The sequence below is a fragment of the Haliotis rufescens genome, unplaced genomic scaffold, assembly GCF_023055435.1.
Source record: "Haliotis rufescens isolate VD_foot unplaced genomic scaffold, xgHalRufe1.0.p SCAF_7, whole genome shotgun sequence".
Lineage (NCBI taxonomy): Eukaryota > Metazoa > Mollusca > Gastropoda > Lepetellida > Haliotidae > Haliotis > Haliotis rufescens.
In genome coordinates, this window is record NW_025964361.1 from 36,164,683 (window position 1) to 36,181,937 (window position 17,255).

General features: G+C 43.1%; 1 protein-coding gene across 1 annotated transcript in view; it reads right to left on the minus strand.

Moving 5' to 3' along the window:
* Window positions 1–576: 576 nt before the first annotated feature.
* Window positions 577–17,255, minus strand: part of LOC124115024 — a 40,645-nt gene continuing 23,966 nt past the window's right edge. The window contains exons 17-29 of the mRNA XM_046475822.2: window positions 16,773–17,006; window positions 13,362–13,535; window positions 12,554–12,742; window positions 11,174–11,440; window positions 9,318–9,506; window positions 8,109–8,264; window positions 7,379–7,609; window positions 6,581–6,749; window positions 5,127–5,248; window positions 4,438–4,597; window positions 3,560–3,669; window positions 2,764–2,892; window positions 577–2,553 (exon numbers count right to left, since the gene is read on the minus strand). Of these exons, the coding sequence (XP_046331778.2) occupies window positions 2,462–2,553; window positions 2,764–2,892; window positions 3,560–3,669; window positions 4,438–4,597; window positions 5,127–5,248; window positions 6,581–6,749; window positions 7,379–7,609; window positions 8,109–8,264; window positions 9,318–9,506; window positions 11,174–11,440; window positions 12,554–12,742; window positions 13,362–13,535; window positions 16,773–17,006 (2,222 nt within the window). The 3' untranslated portion in view covers window positions 577–2,461. The remainder of the gene's footprint in view (window positions 2,554–2,763; window positions 2,893–3,559; window positions 3,670–4,437; window positions 4,598–5,126; window positions 5,249–6,580; window positions 6,750–7,378; window positions 7,610–8,108; window positions 8,265–9,317; window positions 9,507–11,173; window positions 11,441–12,553; window positions 12,743–13,361; window positions 13,536–16,772; window positions 17,007–17,255) is intronic.

The following is a 17,255-nucleotide window of genomic DNA, read 5'->3' on the forward strand; positions in this document are numbered from 1 at the left end:
ATTGATGCAGGTCTCAGACGTTTACCACTTCGGTGAAACCCACGAGCACGGGTACGGTGCTGACAAACCTAGGAACATAATCAGAGCGAACCGGGATTCGAACCCACAATCATATGTTTCTGGTGTGCCCAAGGGACGCAACTCTGCACAGCGAATCGCGGCGCCTTAGACGACTGGTCAACCCGTGCACCCTCCTAGTCTTTGAGACAATCCCAAGGAATACACATACTATACTACTTCAAAGAAGTTATGGAACACCCGACAGATTATTGATAGTACTATGAAAAAATCGGGTGTTCCTTAACATATTTGGCAATGACAAACTAACAAAAGCAATATGAAAGAATCTGAGGTTCTTTAGTTTCTTAAGAGCAGTATATGTAGGAGCTTTTCCTCGTGTATTTTGGCTTGGTCACTAATAACATACTGCAATCAAAATGGATTGGACCTGGACCTTTTCCCAGGGTATATTTAACTGCGAGTTCTGACCTGAGGTCTGACGTATGTATGACTGATGGGTTGAGATTATGCACACAGTAATATGACACAGCGCAAGGACATACAGGAACAAGTCTATGACTATGAAAACAGTTTATTCGAATAGCACAAGTTGACAAGCATCACACATAGTTCAAAACAATTCATTTTTGTTTGCGTCACTGATAAACTATCCATATTCTGGCAATAGTAAAATATATGAGTGAGTTAGTTAGTGAGTATGGTTTTACGCCGCTTTTAACAATATTCCAGCAATATCACGGCGGGGTACATGGGTTGAGAATATGCACACAGTAATATGACACAGCGCAAGGACATGCAGGAACAAGTCTATGACTATAAAAACAGTTTATTCGAATGGCACAAGTTGACAAGCATCACACATAGTTCAAAACAATTCATTTTTGTTTGTGTCACTGATGAACTATCCATATTCTGGCAAAAGTAAAATATATGAGTGAGTAAGTGAGTGAGTATGGTTTTACGCCGCTTTTAACAATATTCCAGCAATATCATGGCGTGGGTCATCTGAAATAGGCTTCACACATTGGTAAAATATATAGTAATTTGGCAAATATACTTATTTTGAAAATCATTATGTTTGTATTTTTTCTCAAGAAATGCTCTTTTCGGACTTTAAACTTAATTGACAAAGAACACTGAGGCCATGCATATAGGTATACTTACATAGGTCATTTAAACGTTCCTTGAGAACAGTTTTCATTTAGATCCAATACTTTACAATTGGCCGGTAAACAGTTCAGCTTGACGGAAGTGTTTTGGGGAAGAAACAAGTTTGTGGTTTGCCGCCCAGGTACAGCGAACCCCCTTTAATCCAGACTGTATCGTACTCAATGTGATCGGTCGGATTTACAAATCATTGATGATTAGTTATAATCTTTACAATATATCGTCATTCTTTCAGGCCCGGGATACGCGGTTTCTGGATTAGGTGGGTTCGGATTAACGAGGTTTCAATGTATATGTAAGCGGTAGAGACGTAAGTAAAACACGTCCTCATTGTTAATGCATATTTTGTTTTCGCGGTCCCTAAAAAAAGATCAGCAAGATCGATACGACTTCGTTATCGTTATGTGCATAATCCCAAGTGATATTATGATTCACACGTTCAAGGTCATATGGTGTATGCACTTCTATTGACAGAAAAATAAATGCTAAACAACAAGTTTCAATGATTTTGTGAATTAATATATACCACAAATGTGAACGAGCCACATTCATGCGAAAATGGCTGCCCTTTGCAAATAATGTCATGATATAACGGCTAAAATGAATGCAAATCTTTTTACATGAGTTGTTATAACAACGAGGGTTATTATTCAATGGTAGATCCAGACGCATGCGCCCTTGGTACCCCCCTTTTCAAAATCTTGGATCCGCCTCTGAATAGTTACATGATCTCCAGGACTCGATACAGGTACGACTAAAGACACGTGCAGTAAACTACGGTTATAACGAACACGCTTATAACGAACTGACGGATATAACGAACTTACTTTTTTGGTCCAGACTATTTTCTGTAGTTATGCTGTATATATGCTTATAACGAACTACGGTTAAAACGAACTAAAGTTAGTAGTCCCTTTGAGTTCGTTATAACCGTACTTTACTGTACATCCATTCTTCAGATACACAATCATCATCGATCATGGAAAATAATATGTAATCCTATCTTCCCTAATACTGTTGATAGGATAAAAGGAGTAACTACCGAATGAGCACACTCAATTTGAAGAAACATCACAGACAGAGCTGCTAGTGTACAATGTCCTGTCTTACACTTATTACATAGGGCATTGTCTCCTAGCACACCGGTAGAATAACTCGTGGTTTGCCCTCTCACCACCGTTGTGTCCAAATAGCACTAAGAACTCTTATAATACTGCGTGGTCTAGCGTGTTTGTTTTCCATTGTTGACGTCACTTCCTAATATGCCGTGGTCCTAGTCCTCATGACGCAGTCGCAGCACGTGTCTCGCTTCTCTCCGTCGTCGAGGCCGCATCCACACATCCCACCAGAACGACTTACTGACCTCTGTAAAGATACGGCAAATTGAACCCGGTATCTGTACTATTGTGTCGTAAATATTCGAATGGCATGTTCCTGACAAACCAGTGGTTAATATTATGAGCAACGTCCCATGCCGTCGGAAACAACCAAGTCACAACGTACATCCTATAATATTTTGAAAACTTTGTTTACGTCATGTTAATATAAATAACCACGTCACTGTTTACACCTTACTTTTCTTGCAGTCAATCTCATTTTCCTCCATCATGTATTCTTCCGGACATGCGCAGACTCTCTTGCCATCGGGTCGAGGAAAGCACATGAAAGTACATCCGCCATTGTTCTTCGAACATCCGTTAGTTACTGGAAACGATAAACACAACCAGCCTTGTTGAAATGAGTGAGCAGAGAGTGAGTGAGTTTGGTTTTACGCCGCTTTTAGCAATATTCCAGCAATATCACGGCGGTGGACACCAGAAATGGGCTTCACACATTGTACCCATGTCGGGAATCGAACCCGGATCTTCGGCGTGACGAGCGAACGCTTTAACCACTAGGCTACCCGACTGCCCCTTGTTGAAATGAAACATTAACCCTGCAGTACCAAGAAACTATGGTGCATTGACAAGGTCCATCCTTCGAGTAAAGGATTGAATACTTGCCCCCTCAGGTTAAGCGGAGTGTAGGAGTGTTTCTAAATAGGGAGCTGTAGCAAAGTTATGTAGTCATCCTAGATTTCACTATCTCTAAGATTAAGTTGGTTTCTTTGTTGTTTAACGCCGCTCTCAGCAATATTAAAGCTATTTGACGTCGGTCTGTAAATAATCGAATCTGGACCAAACAATCCAGTGTTTGACATCATGAGCATCGATCCACACAATTGGGATACGATGACATGCATCAAACAAGTCAGCGAGCCTGACCACCCGATCCCGTTAGATTGATTACTCCATATCAACTTCGTCTAAGCTCGTGACATTCTTATATTTAATTTGCTGAGCTTACGTTTGAATAATAACGGAACAATTACCCAATTTGTAATCACTCTTCCGGTGTGCGTGGAGATCCGAGAGATAGCGGAAGGGAGGTAACTCGGTCTCACCCCTGCCTGAACCGTCAGTGTTGACTCTGATCACAGAGCTGCAGGCAGAGAGTATGATCATATACATGTGTTTGATATGCTGGTAACCAAACACACACAGCTAAGAAAATGTACTGGAGAATAATTTACATTGAAACCAACATGTATTAGTATTAATCGGGGTGACTTGAGGGAGTTTGGGCAGTAAAGGAGGATGAAAAGTGAGTGAGTGAGTTAGTGAATGAGTGAGTAAGTGAGGCTTTACTCTGCTTAGTACTGTGATAATTGGTATTATTCCATCCAGCTCAGGGAGAGAACCCTGAATGGGCTGATCACATTGGACACATCTCGATCCTGGGTCTACTGTGTGACGTTTTAACCACTGGCGCTTCCCTGCATCCCCTAACATTGTGCAGATGGGTCCTTGTTTTATGCATCAACCAGTGAGATCTACCCCCCTGCGTTTGAGGTCAAAATATTGAAGTACAGGATATTGTTGAATCAACACCCTGTGTCGTATCTGAAACTTTTTATATTACTAAAAAGTCATTAATAAGTGACTGCCATGAAGATTTCCAAAGTACCACCGAAAATATTTTATCACTCCGAATCTTTTCATTTCCAATATATTCTTTTGAATATAAAACGAAAACAGATATCATTCAAGAGAGAGGTAGTAGTGTTGGTTAAATTAAAGCCGACAACCCCCTTCTCGTCACAGACAGCGGGACGGGCCTCCAATAAGAGCCTGTCTGTTGTACAGGACATATCACAAAGTAAACTTACATCAATAAAGCAGCCGGCTCACATGTGAGGAAACACAGTACCTTGAATTGGGCTTGATGGCTGAGTAGAAGAGGTAGTCTTGGAACACGGTGATGGCGGAGAGGTGGTGGGTCGTCGTGAGGAGGGTGGCCATGTTGCCTCCATCCACGTCCATCACTTTCACAGTCTTGGACCCGGCGTCGCCCCAGTACAATCTTCCGGCTGAACGTGAAAGTACAGGAGCATATAGTCCCAGAAACATTAAGTTATGTATAATCCAGAAATATTTCTCTAACGGAACCCTCAAATCTCTTAATTTCAAAGCGATGAAAAGAGGATGAGAATAGGCTGCTGAAGCCGAGGGAACGAGAACGGAATGGGCGCGTTTGTATCATAAAGTATATGTCCTTGAGTCTGGAAGAGACAAGGAAATTCTGTTGAGGTCGTCCTACTTGTTCTTGCTTTACCTAAACCACCGCATTTCTTTACAGTTATTGTATACTTGTCTGAATGCCCAGACAGCAAGAGTATTAAACTCCACATGTCGGACCAGTGCTTCTTGGGACGTTTATCAATCTACAAACTTTAAGGCACATTAGCCGTGATTGCTTTACACGAATTTTAATTATATTCATGAAATTACTACCACGCCGCCGTGTTTCAACAGTCAAAGTATATCATACATATCGGACGATCGTACAAGGTTTAAAAGAAACATCGTTGCTTTTTTAAAAAATACAACAGCTTAAACCTTCTCTGTCCAGGGACAGTCCCTCTGGCCACACGGACTTGACCAGCACCCGTCGGTCAGATCCGTCGTAGTTGGCTCGCTCTATCTTGTTGTCCTTTCCCCAGTCTATCCAGTACATCACTCTGTTAAAAGTGTAAATAAGATGTCATTATGTTAATCTTGTCATACATTGTGATGCGAACATTCCCGCTATGTCACAAGTCACAAGAAGGTGTGACAACTGCTTTTACTTTGGACACAATTTCTTGGAATAACGTGTGATTGACCCCGACGAAGAGGATTGTTGTTCACGATATCAATCTCTAGGTGGCCTGATCCAGACTCAAATATTTACAGGCCGTCATATAGCTGGAATATTACCGAGAGTTGAGTTAAACAACAACAAAAATATGTTGGACACATTCTGGATACCCCGAACGTCTGTGTTGTAATAAAAATATAACTTTGTCCACTTCTCGTTTCAGAGAACATAATTGTAGGTCTTGACGCAGCGCCCGACATAATAAACTGTCTCCGACAAACACGCCTCCAAGTGGTCGGTCCTCATGAGATTGCAATAATAATTTTTTCAGATGTTTAATTTCTTCTGCTGGTCTACCTTATCAAACTGTTAATATTACACCTCACCAGCACTGGTGAAACACATATACAATATATTCATATCTGTTCTGATCCGTGAAGACCCGGTTCAGAATTCGCTTTCAGCCACTCCTGTTTGTAAGAGGCGACTAGCGGAATCGAGTGGTCAGGCTCGCTGACTTGGTTGTTGCATGTCATCGTATCCCAATTGCGTGGACCGATGCTCATGATATCCATCACTGGAAGTCGCAGGTCCAGACTCGATTATTTACAGACCGCTGTCATACAGCTTGAATAGTGCAGCATTAAACAAACAAACAAACACACATATCTGTTCCGAAAGAAAATCCTTCTAGAGGAAACCAAGCGTTGTCTTCCCTTACCAACAGAGTATTCTCCCCTTGACAGCTTAGTGGTTTCTCATCTGTGGCTACAAAGCTGCTTTTAGAGATTATGTGGTCTGCGTATTTATTTATCATAGGATGGGTGGTAGAAATAAAATAAATTGATTCAAAAATAGCTTAAAACCACTCTTTTAATTAAACATCCATTTAAAGGAAAAATAACTTATATATATATATATATATATACATATATATATATATATATATGTATATATATATATATATATATATATTATATGTTTTGGGGGGGGATGTGGGGAAGGGTCAAAGGTCTACGTATGCACGTACTGCACTGAACTAATTTTCAGATTCAAAAGAGAAATTGAGACGCCAGTTGAATAATTAAACAGGTGGCTCTGTAAACAAAGAAATTAGATTCCCCATCAGACTTCCTTTCAACGTTACACGTACCATTGTCTGGTCATCTGCAGACAGACAACGAAGTGTAAAGTCATGAAGATATTAACCTACCCGTTGACAGGATCCACCTCTATGTGTCGAGGCATGTGGGTATTTTCCTGTATGATGATTTTATGATGTTTGGTTGCTATGGTTACCACTCCGATAACGTCATTGCCCCTGTCGGTGTAGAATATGAGTCCCGATACGGGATCTATCGCCAAGCCGTCAACAGTCGCAGCTGAAACAAAAGCAGAAAGTTAAAACTGACGAGTTCAGATCTTGAGAACGTAGTCCCGAGTAGCTGGCCTCGTTATATCCTTCAATTACATGTAGCCAGCTATTTTATTTAGCATAATACATTTATTTGAATTTAAAAATCCAATGTATCTGTAGAACGGTGCCAATGTTGGATCATTCGGCGTCGTTGTCCTCTTCAATGATTAGTGTCAGTGTCTGCATGTAAAATGCTGTTTAACGCTGTTTTAAACAGAATGTCCCTCAGACTAAGAAGTGACAGCTTGATGAAAGCCTGATGTGATGCCAGTCGATGCGTTAACCATTTTGGCAAGAATATGGTGCTGACATCCATGGTAACTAACGAGGGTGTAACTGGGGTTAGAATCAACTATCCTAAATCCTTAGCACACCTAAGGAACGCAACCCAGCACAGCGAATTGTGGTGCCCCGGACAACTGGGCCGACCGTGTCACCTGAAGTTGGCGATCCCCTGAGGTTCGTTCTTTTGTTATGACGTCCTTTAATTTTTAATTTTTTATATCTTCACAAAAGAGAATGGCTGACGGATTTAAATAACTTGTATACCCTTCTGTGAATATCAACGACTTGATGCCAGGTTCATGTACCCACCCCAGTTGAGCTTGATGTACGTCTTGCTGTGCGTGGGCCCAACACTGTGTATTGCAGGTCTGTTTTTGTCAGCATAGAAGATGTGGTTCGTGACCGGGTCGTATCCAGATGACCCCAGTCTCACGTTGTCCGGCAGAGCCACAGCCTTGGGTGTGAAGTCGGACATGTTGACTGACCAGATGTGTCCAGTGATGGGGTCAGTGAGAAGCATGAAGGCATCAGCAGGGGGAGCTGCAATTGTAAGATGTGATATGATGTGACCAGTGATGGGGCTAGTGATGTGGCCAGTGATGAGGTCAGTGATGGGGCTAGTGATGTGACCAGTGATGAGGTCAGTGATGTGACCAGTCATGGGGTCAGTGATGCGACCAGTGATGAGGCCAGTGATGGGGCTAGTGATGTGACCAGTGATCAGGTCAGTGATGTGACCAAGCATGGGGTCAGTGATGATGGGGGTGGCATCACGTACCCTTATGTATTGTGATCGAACAACTAATACATGCGAGTTACTCTTTAAAACCTTCCTGACATCCTCTATATCTCCAGGGCTCACATGTCGTGAGTGGATCTAGAGGTCAGTGAAGGTTCACCGACATGACTTTCTGGCTGATCTTTGTCCATGAAAACGACAAGCCGTTTAACTGAGATGTGGCCTCTGTAACTGACTATTTGAGATTTAAAGAATGCTTCCGGTTAATTAAAATTTCACAAAGTTTAACCACAGCGTTACCTAGGCATTCCGACTTGAAGCTCGACCCCATGTATTTCGTGTTGTAAGCAGCTCGGCACATGTCGCATTCAAACTTCCCCGAGTCCTCCTGGTACCATCCTCGCACACACTGGGTGCACGTGTCGTTGTCGAACATTGTGCCCGGGGCGCAAGTACCTGAAATATACAACATATATACCACACATATGCATGGGCATGGTCACACGGTCACTGAGCGTGATGCACCTGAAATATGCAACGTACAATGAACGGGTCCCTCCAATAGGAAGCAGTGAGTGAAAGAGTGAGTGAGTGAGTTGGGTTTACCGCCGCTTGTAACAGTATTCCAGTTATATCACGGCGTGTCAGCTTAATGTGGGAGGAAAGCCCGAAGTGATGCAGGTCTCAGACGTTTACCACTTCAGTGAAACCCACGAGCACAGGTATGGTGCTGACAAACCTAGAAACATAATCGGGGCGAACCGTGATTCGAACCCACAATCATAGGTTTCTGGCGTGCCCAAGGGACGCAACTCTGCACAGCGAATCGCGGCGCCTTAGACGACTGGGCCTCCCGTGACCCCCAGTAGGAAGCAAGACATACTACGGGTTATGTTTAGTTTGTCCTTTAACGCCACCCTTTACAAAACTTCAGCTATATGATGGCGGCCTGTAAATAATTGAGAACCATTCAACCCAGTGACTGATGTTATGAGCAACGATTCACGCTGTCGGGATACGGTGACATGCAATCAATCAAGTCACGGATGCTGACCACCCAATCCACTGAGTCGCTGCATAGGTTGGTGGGACCTATTCTTACCCGGGGACCTTTGGTCGTGTTATCTTTCATACACCACACTTGTGGCACATGCAGCTAAAATATATACCAGGGATGAGAAATGAATAATTTTAGCCCCTTGGACAGATGCATAGTGTCACCCAAAACCATCTTTAAAAAGAAACGAAGACTACTTTTAAAAAACTCATTTCCTAACTGATCTCCCTTGTCCTTCCTACTATCATCAGCGTCAAATGGAGTAGATTGCATGCTTCGTTATACAGATGAATGCCATATTATTATACCTGGTTTCTGGTTGCAAAATATACAGTTGAGAAGAACTGTAAAAAGGATTCAGGAGGATTCAGGAGAAGAGTCTTCATGTCTTGCTAAGAAGCGAAACACTGATAACTCACTTCAAACTACCATGCCACAATGTTGCAACTCACTGCAATAGCCTTGATCTGGAACTGATCCCACAGGACAAGTCAGGTCACTGTCCACGACAGAGGTTCCAGGTTTCACTTGACCATCGGTCAGCTGAACCAGGAAACAGTCGTCGTAGATCTCTCCCAGTTCATTAAAGGTATTGTTCAAGGTGGACCAAGCCGCGGCCTGGTTGTTCTTGGATATTAAAGCTGAAAGAAGAAACGTTGCCATTCATGGTATTACAATTTACATTCTTAAAGTGCAAGTATCGTGGAAAATAGTGATAGATTTGTCTTACATCATCATGTAGCCTGCAACGGGAAATTGTGATTTGGAGAAACTAAACTAAACAAACGAACGAATCTGTGTTTTGCAGTCACTTGTAATACACGCGTCAGGATGAGGATGATCCTGATTATTTTCGTCGCTAATGTCGATCACAGGTTCAGACATGTAGGGGTTCACATGTATTCCTTCAGAAATCACCAAGTCATCTTCCGAGAAACATTCACATTCCATGACAACTCGTAAACTAGTGTCACTGTCAGAGTCGAACATATCGGAAGTTATGATCGATTTGCGCTCACGATATCCCAAAGGGGAACGAGGTAAGTACTATGCTTCATCATTTCACCCACAGATCATTCAATAGTTTAAACAAAGAAACATCTTTCAATAAAATAAATGAGATGAGTACCGTAACACGAACAAAAAACGCAATTGAAAATATAGCGTGTTTTGCGTTTCGTTTTGACACCGAATATTGACCTCAATTTGTGATATAAATGGCCTTAGCACATTTCCGTTGTTGAAAGAAAGAGGAGTATATTTCAATCCTTTAAATTTACTCATTCGAAGGGAAGTATAGCGTACAAATGGTCATTGTCAATTGTGAAAAGGGGAATGTTTAAGGGTTAAAAAGGGTGAAGGATAGGTTAGCTTTGCCGAGAACATGTGCAGCCTGTTAGGGTCGAACGGAGGCTTGCCTGTTAGGGTGCGAAGGAGGGACGGGCTTTTGCGATCAAGTCTGTAATTTTGGAGGGGATTTCCTCTACATAAAGGCTCGGCCTCCGCTGTATTTTCGTTTCTGCCTTTGAAATTGACAGACAGAACAAAAGTGCAAATAAACCTTATTTACACGCCGCGTTCGATGTTTTGAATACGATACTTGCATTAACGATGTCACATCTATCCAAATCTACAAAGACTTGCACTATAAGATTAGAATATTTTAGTTGGGGTGCTTGTTCTTCCTTCGAAATTCAATTGGTTTTTGTTAATGTGGAATTGGATGGGCTCCAGTGCAACTACACGTGAGTCGGGGATAATGATTAAATTAGGAGATAAACATATCGTATTTCAATTTTGAGCTAGGCTATCTATAGATGTAACCGCACTAAACTTACTTTGGATTCCATCTTGTTTTCTGCCTAAAATGTATTGCCACATATGCTTTGAAAATTGTACTACCGCATCTCTGCATTTTGTAAGTTAAACTATACATCTCATTATTCCCAAATACCCAGCCACAAGCAAGCAAGAACTACATCAGATTCCGCGACATCTTTCAAAGGCAAGGGAGTTAACTGACTACAAAAGTCCAGTGGAACCTTTTGTGGTTTGAAACAACTTACTGAGTAATCCGAATTCAGTATTTTCCAAATTCTTGGTAGAATCAGAATTATCTGTTATTTTTTTCTCGGAATTCTTGATTAGGCTAGTTCGTTACGACATGCTGTATACATGCATTTTTTTATATGTGGTATCTCACGGAAATGAATAATTATTCAACTGACATGATATATACATATATGCATTGTATGATTATAAAAACGAATATGGCAGCTTGTGTAATACTACAACATGCGTGACTCACCGCTCCAGTTACTGGCGACGACGTCGACGGTGAATTTAGTTGTGGCAATGTATCCTTCTGGAATATTCGCACATCCTCCGGCTTCACGGTGACATGTCTCCATGGTAACAGCATACTGGCAAGCCTCTTTCTGGACACAGGAAGTCTGGGACGCACAGTCAGACACCTTGTTTTGGATCGCGTCGAGATCGGCAGCCATGTTGAGGCCGACCCGTGTCTTGTAGGGAACGGCGTAGTCTAACGCCACGTTGTCTGGGATCTGGAAGTCTAAATACATACCCGTCTACTTCACTGCCTGGAGTGGACATGAATACCGAGAAACTGACGTACATACTTACACATTCTGAATTGAATTGCCTGTACCTTCATTGTAGATAATCTCAAAAGGGGGATGTTTTCGCGTTTAATGGGGATATAGAAGTTTATCGTTCGTTCGTATGTTTGTTTGTTGATTAACGCCGCATTCAGCAATATCAAAGCTATATGAATAATCGAGTCTGGACCAGACAATCCAGTGATTGACATCATGAGCATCGATCTACACAATTGGGATACGATGACATGCATCAACCAAGTCAGCGAGCCCGATCCCGGTAGTCGCCTTTTACGGCAAGCATTGGTTGCTGAACGAGTTGGATGCAGAAGAATTGGGGTGGGATAGATAACTAAATAAGTTAGGGGTCGATCGAAGGTTTACTTTCATTGTCAGCTTCCCTTTCCTGTATGAGAGACGTACAACGAGTCACACAGCAACATCACATTTATTAACACAACACTTTCTGTACCTCAGCGGATTACGAAATCTCTTTGTTGGTGGTTCTTCACGTTACCACCTGTGCTACAGAGACTGTTGTCGTCATAGGTGTCAAGTTTCCAACTCACCATTAACCTAGCCTGGTATATTTGTCCATGATTATGTTGATATTGTACCAGTGAGTGAGTGAGTGAGTTTGGTTTTACGCCGCTTTTAGCAATATTCCAGCAATATCACGGCGGGGGACACCAGCAATGGGCTTCACACATTGTACCTATTTCGAGATTCGAACCCGGGTCTTCGGCGTGACGAGCGAACGCTTTAACCACTAGGCTACACGACCGCCCCTGATATTGTACCAAGTTCGTTGTAAGTCCTGGTGGCATTAGTGTTATGCAAGTGCCTGAGTTGCAGATCTAATTTCAATATACATCTTATCGATATTTGACTTATTGCCTAATGATACGCACTTTATTTAAACATATTTAATTTCTAATCATGTTTAAACGTGTTTAAATTCTAAAGTATTTAACTTCTGAACAATGTTTAAACGTGTTTATATTTTAAACATGTTTAAGCTATAAACATGCTTAAATTCAAAACACTTTTCAACATTTGGAACCTACCCACGCAAGAAATGGTTTTCCTCCCTGGTACCCATAATTCCTCTTGGCAAGTATAAGATGGCGGCTCTTCCTGGAACACCAGACCCTGGTCACATGACACGGAGCAGTTCATGAATCCTTTATCTTCAGACACGTTGCTGCAGGTCACGCTGACGCCATTACTGACTGTTAGCTGCGACTGCTTGCATTCTGTGGAATGAATGAATGAATGAATGAATGAATGAATGAATGAATGAATAAATATAGTCCAAATATATCACAGCGGCCTGGAAATGTTCGAGTCTGGACCATGCAAACCAGTGTTTGACAGTCCGAAACAGTGGTCCACGTCATTTGGGTTACACACATTCAGACCACCTGATACTTATGCGCGTGGGCTTTGACAAGTATAGGTTGACCTCAGTGAAGATTCTTTGTCATTTTCGAAATTCTATTCGAGTATCTAAGTTTATTCGTTCTTAATATGCTAGTGGGTAAAACACAGAATAGCCCACTCGAACATCGATTTGATTAAACTCGACTATCTGTCCGCGTCCAAGAAATTCCTTCACCAAACACTCATACTTTAGTAACCCGGGACAGGAGTCATCCGTAATTTTGTGTTTCGAAAGTTTTTCTCTTGTAAACGATTCCGATATTTGGCACACATTAAGGAGGATATATAATCCGCTAACAGAATGTGACAATAAGGTTAAATGTATATGCTCGTAGACATCTCAAAGGGTGATTACAGGAGTACACTGACGCGTGTGAACTGCAGTGGATAGATGACAAATGTATTATTTCAAAGTCGGAAATAGCATGTTACCTGGGCATGCGTTGATGTTGCAGACAGATTTCTCAACGGATGATCCGCGACATGGTTTTCCTAGACCAGGCTCTGGTGCCGGATCGTCACATTTCCTTGACCTTGATCTTTCACCTCCGTCACAGGTCACAGAGCAGGATGACCATGAAGACCAATCGCCCCAGTTACCATGAACTGAAACACAACAAAGAGCTGGCGTCATTCAATGTGACGGTTCTTCGGTTCTTCATATGTGTCTACAGATAGAATAGAATATTTGTACAGTATCGCCCCTTGTAGTCTTACCTAGTTATGTCTCACAGTACCGCCCCTTGTAGTCTTACCTATTGGAGTCTCACAGTACCGCCCCTTGTAGTCTTACCTATTGGTGCCTCACAGTACCGCCCCCTGTAGTCTTACCTATTGGAGTCTCACAGTACCGCCCCTTGTAGTCTTACCTATTGGAGTCTCACAGTACCGCCCCTTGTAGTCTTACCTATTGGAGTCTCACAGGACCACCCCTTGTAGTCTTACCTATTGGTGCCTCACAGTACCGCCCCTTGTAGTCTTACCTATTGGTGCCTCACAAGACCACCCCTTGTAGTCTTACCTAGTTATGTCTCACAGTACCGCCCCTTGTAGTCTTACCTATTGGAGTCTCACAAGACCACCCCTTGTAGTCTTACCTAGTTATGTCTCACAGTACCGTCCCTTGTAGTCTTACCTATTGGAGTCTCACAGGACCACCCCTTGTAGTTTCTGTCCTAGTTATGTCTCACAGTACCGTCCCTTGTAGTCTTACCTATTGGAGTCTCACAGTACCGTCCCTTGTAGTCTTACCTATTGGTGCCTCACAGTACCGTCCCTTGTAGTCTTACCTATTGGTGCCTCACAGGACTACCCCTTGTAGTCTTACCTATTGGTGCCTCACAAGACCACCCCTTGTAGTCTTACCTAGTTATGTCTCACAGTACCGCCCCTTGTAGTCTTACCTATTGGAGTCTCACAAGACCACCCCTTGTAGTCTTACCTATTGGTGCCTCACAGGACTACCCCTTGTAGTCTTACCTATTGGAGCCTCACAGTACCGCCCCTTGTAGTCTTACCTATTGGAGTCTCACAGTACCGTCCCTTGTAGTCTTACCTATTGGTGCCTCACAGGACTACCCCTTGTAGTCTTACCTATTGGTGCCTCACAAGACCACCCCTTGTAGTCTTACCTAGTTATGTCTCACAGTACCGCCCCTTGTAGTCTTACCTATTGGAGTCTCACAAGACCACCCCTTGTAGTCTTACCTAGTTATGTCTCACAGTACCGTCCCTTGTAGTCTTACCTATTGGAGTCTCACAAGACCACCCCTTGTAGTCTTACCTAGTTATGTCTCACAGTACCGTCCCTTGTAGTCTTACCTATTGGAGTCTCACAGGACCACCCCTTGTAGTCTTACCTAGTTATGTCTCACAGTACCGTCCCTTGTAGTCTTACCTATTGGAGTCTCACAAGACCACCCCTTGTAGTCTTACCTAGTTATGTCTCACAGTACCGTCCCTTGTAGTCTTACCTATTGGAGTCTCACATGACCACCCCTTGTAGTTTCTGTCCTAGTTATGTCTCACAGTACCGTCCCTTGTAGTCTTACCTATTGGAGTCTCACAGTACCGTCCCCTTGTAGTCTTACCTATTGGAGTCTCACAGTACCGTCCCCTTGTAGTCTTACCTATTGGAGTCTCACAGTACCACCCCTTGTAGTCTTACCTATTGGAGTCTCACAAGACCACCCCTTGTAGTCTTACCTATTGGTGCCTCACAAGATCACCCCTTGTAGTCTTACCTAGTTATGTCTCACAGTACCGTCCCTTGTAGTCTTACCTATTGGAGTCTCACAGGACCACCCCTTGTAGTCTTACCTAGTTATGTCTCACAGTACCGTCCCTTGTAGTCTTACCTATTGGTGCCTCACAGCAACACCCTTTGTAGTCTTACCTATTGGAGTCTCACAAGACCACCCCTTGTAGTCTTACCTATTGGTGCCTCACAAGATCACCCCTTGTAGTCTTACCTAGTTATGTCTCACAGTACCGTCCCTTGTAGTCTTACCTATTGGAGTCTCACAGGACCACCCCTTGTAGTCTTACCTAGTTATGTCTCACAGTACCGTCCCTTGTAGTCTTACCTATTGGAGTCTCACAAGACCACCCCTTGTAGTCTTACCTAGTTATGTCTCACAGTACCGTCCCTTGTAGTCTTACCTATTGGAGTCTCACATGACCACCCCTTGTAGTTTCTGTCCTAGTTATGTCTCACAGTACCGTCCCTTGTAGTCTTACCTATTGGAGTCTCACAGTACCGTCCCCTTGTAGTCTTACCTATTGGAGTCTCACAGTACCGTCCCCTTGTAGTCTTACCTATTGGAGTCTCACAGTACCACCCCTTGTAGTCTTACCTATTGGAGTCTCACAAGACCACCCCTTGTAGTCTTACCTATTGGTGCCTCACAAGATCACCCCTTGTAGTCTTACCTAGTTATGTCTCACAGTACCGTCCCTTGTAGTCTTACCTATTGGAGTCTCACAGGACCACCCCTTGTAGTCTTACCTAGTTATGTCTCACAGTACCGTCCCTTGTAGTCTTACCTATTGGTGCCTCACAGCAACACCCTTTGTAGTCTTACCTATTGGAGTCTCACAGGACCACCCCTTGTAGTCTCACCTATTGGTGCCTCACAGTATTGCCCCTTGTAGTCTTATCTAGTTATGTCTCACAGTACCGCCCCTTGTAGTCTTACCTATTGGAGTCTCACAGTACCGTCCCTTGTAGTCTAACCTATTGGTGCCTCACAGGACCACCCCTCATAGTCTTACATATTGGTGCCTCACAGTACCGTCCCTTGTAGTCTTACCTATTGGTGCCTCACAGGACCACCCCTTGTAGTCTTACCTATTGGTGCCTCACAGGACCACCCCTCATAGTCTTACCTATTGGTGCCTCACAGTACCGTCCCTTGTAGACTTACCTATTGGTGCCTCACAGTACCGCCCCTTGTAGTCTTACCTATTGGTGCCTCACAGGACCACCCCTCATAGTCTTACCTATTGGTGCCTCACAGTACCGCCCCTTGTAGTCCTTCCTATTGGTGCCTCACAGGACCACCCCTTGTAGTCTTACCTATTGGTGCCTCACAGGACCACCCCTCATAGTCTTACCTATTGGTGCCTCACAGTACCGTCCCTTGTAGACTTACCTATTGGTGCCTCACAGTACCGCCCCTTGTAGTCTTACCTATTGGTGCCTCACAGGACCACCCCTCATAGTCTTACCTATTGGTGCCTCATAGTACCGCCCCTTGTAGTCTTTCCTATTGGTGCCTCACAGTACCGCCCCCTGTAGTCGTACCTATTGGAGTCTCACAGCAACACCCTTTGTAGTCTTACCTATTGGAGTCTCACAGTACCGTCCCTTGTAATCATCAATGCAGGTACAGTTCACGCCTCCCTCAATATTCTGACACAGGGCGTCATTCTGGCACTCGTTGGCAACGATACAGTAGTCCGGAGGTATTTCGCACGTCGGACCAGAGTAGTCTCCCTTGCATGTACACTCTGCGCCATATTTGAATGATCGACATCTATGTCCGTTACATGGATCAGGTTCACAACGATCGATCTCTGTAATAATTGAAAAAGTTATGATTGTACATTAATTTGTGTTGTGTTGTTTGATTGACTGCGAAATTCAATATATATTTTGATAAACACAATTTGACACAAACCTCACGTAAGAAAGGAGCAAATAACACTGTCTCAAAATATTAAACATTATTTCCATTATAAGACCCGTTTTGTATCCTGTCATGTTATCATATTTGCTTAGTTCTATCCAACATTTACTCAACGTTAACCAAGTACTAGGTGAGT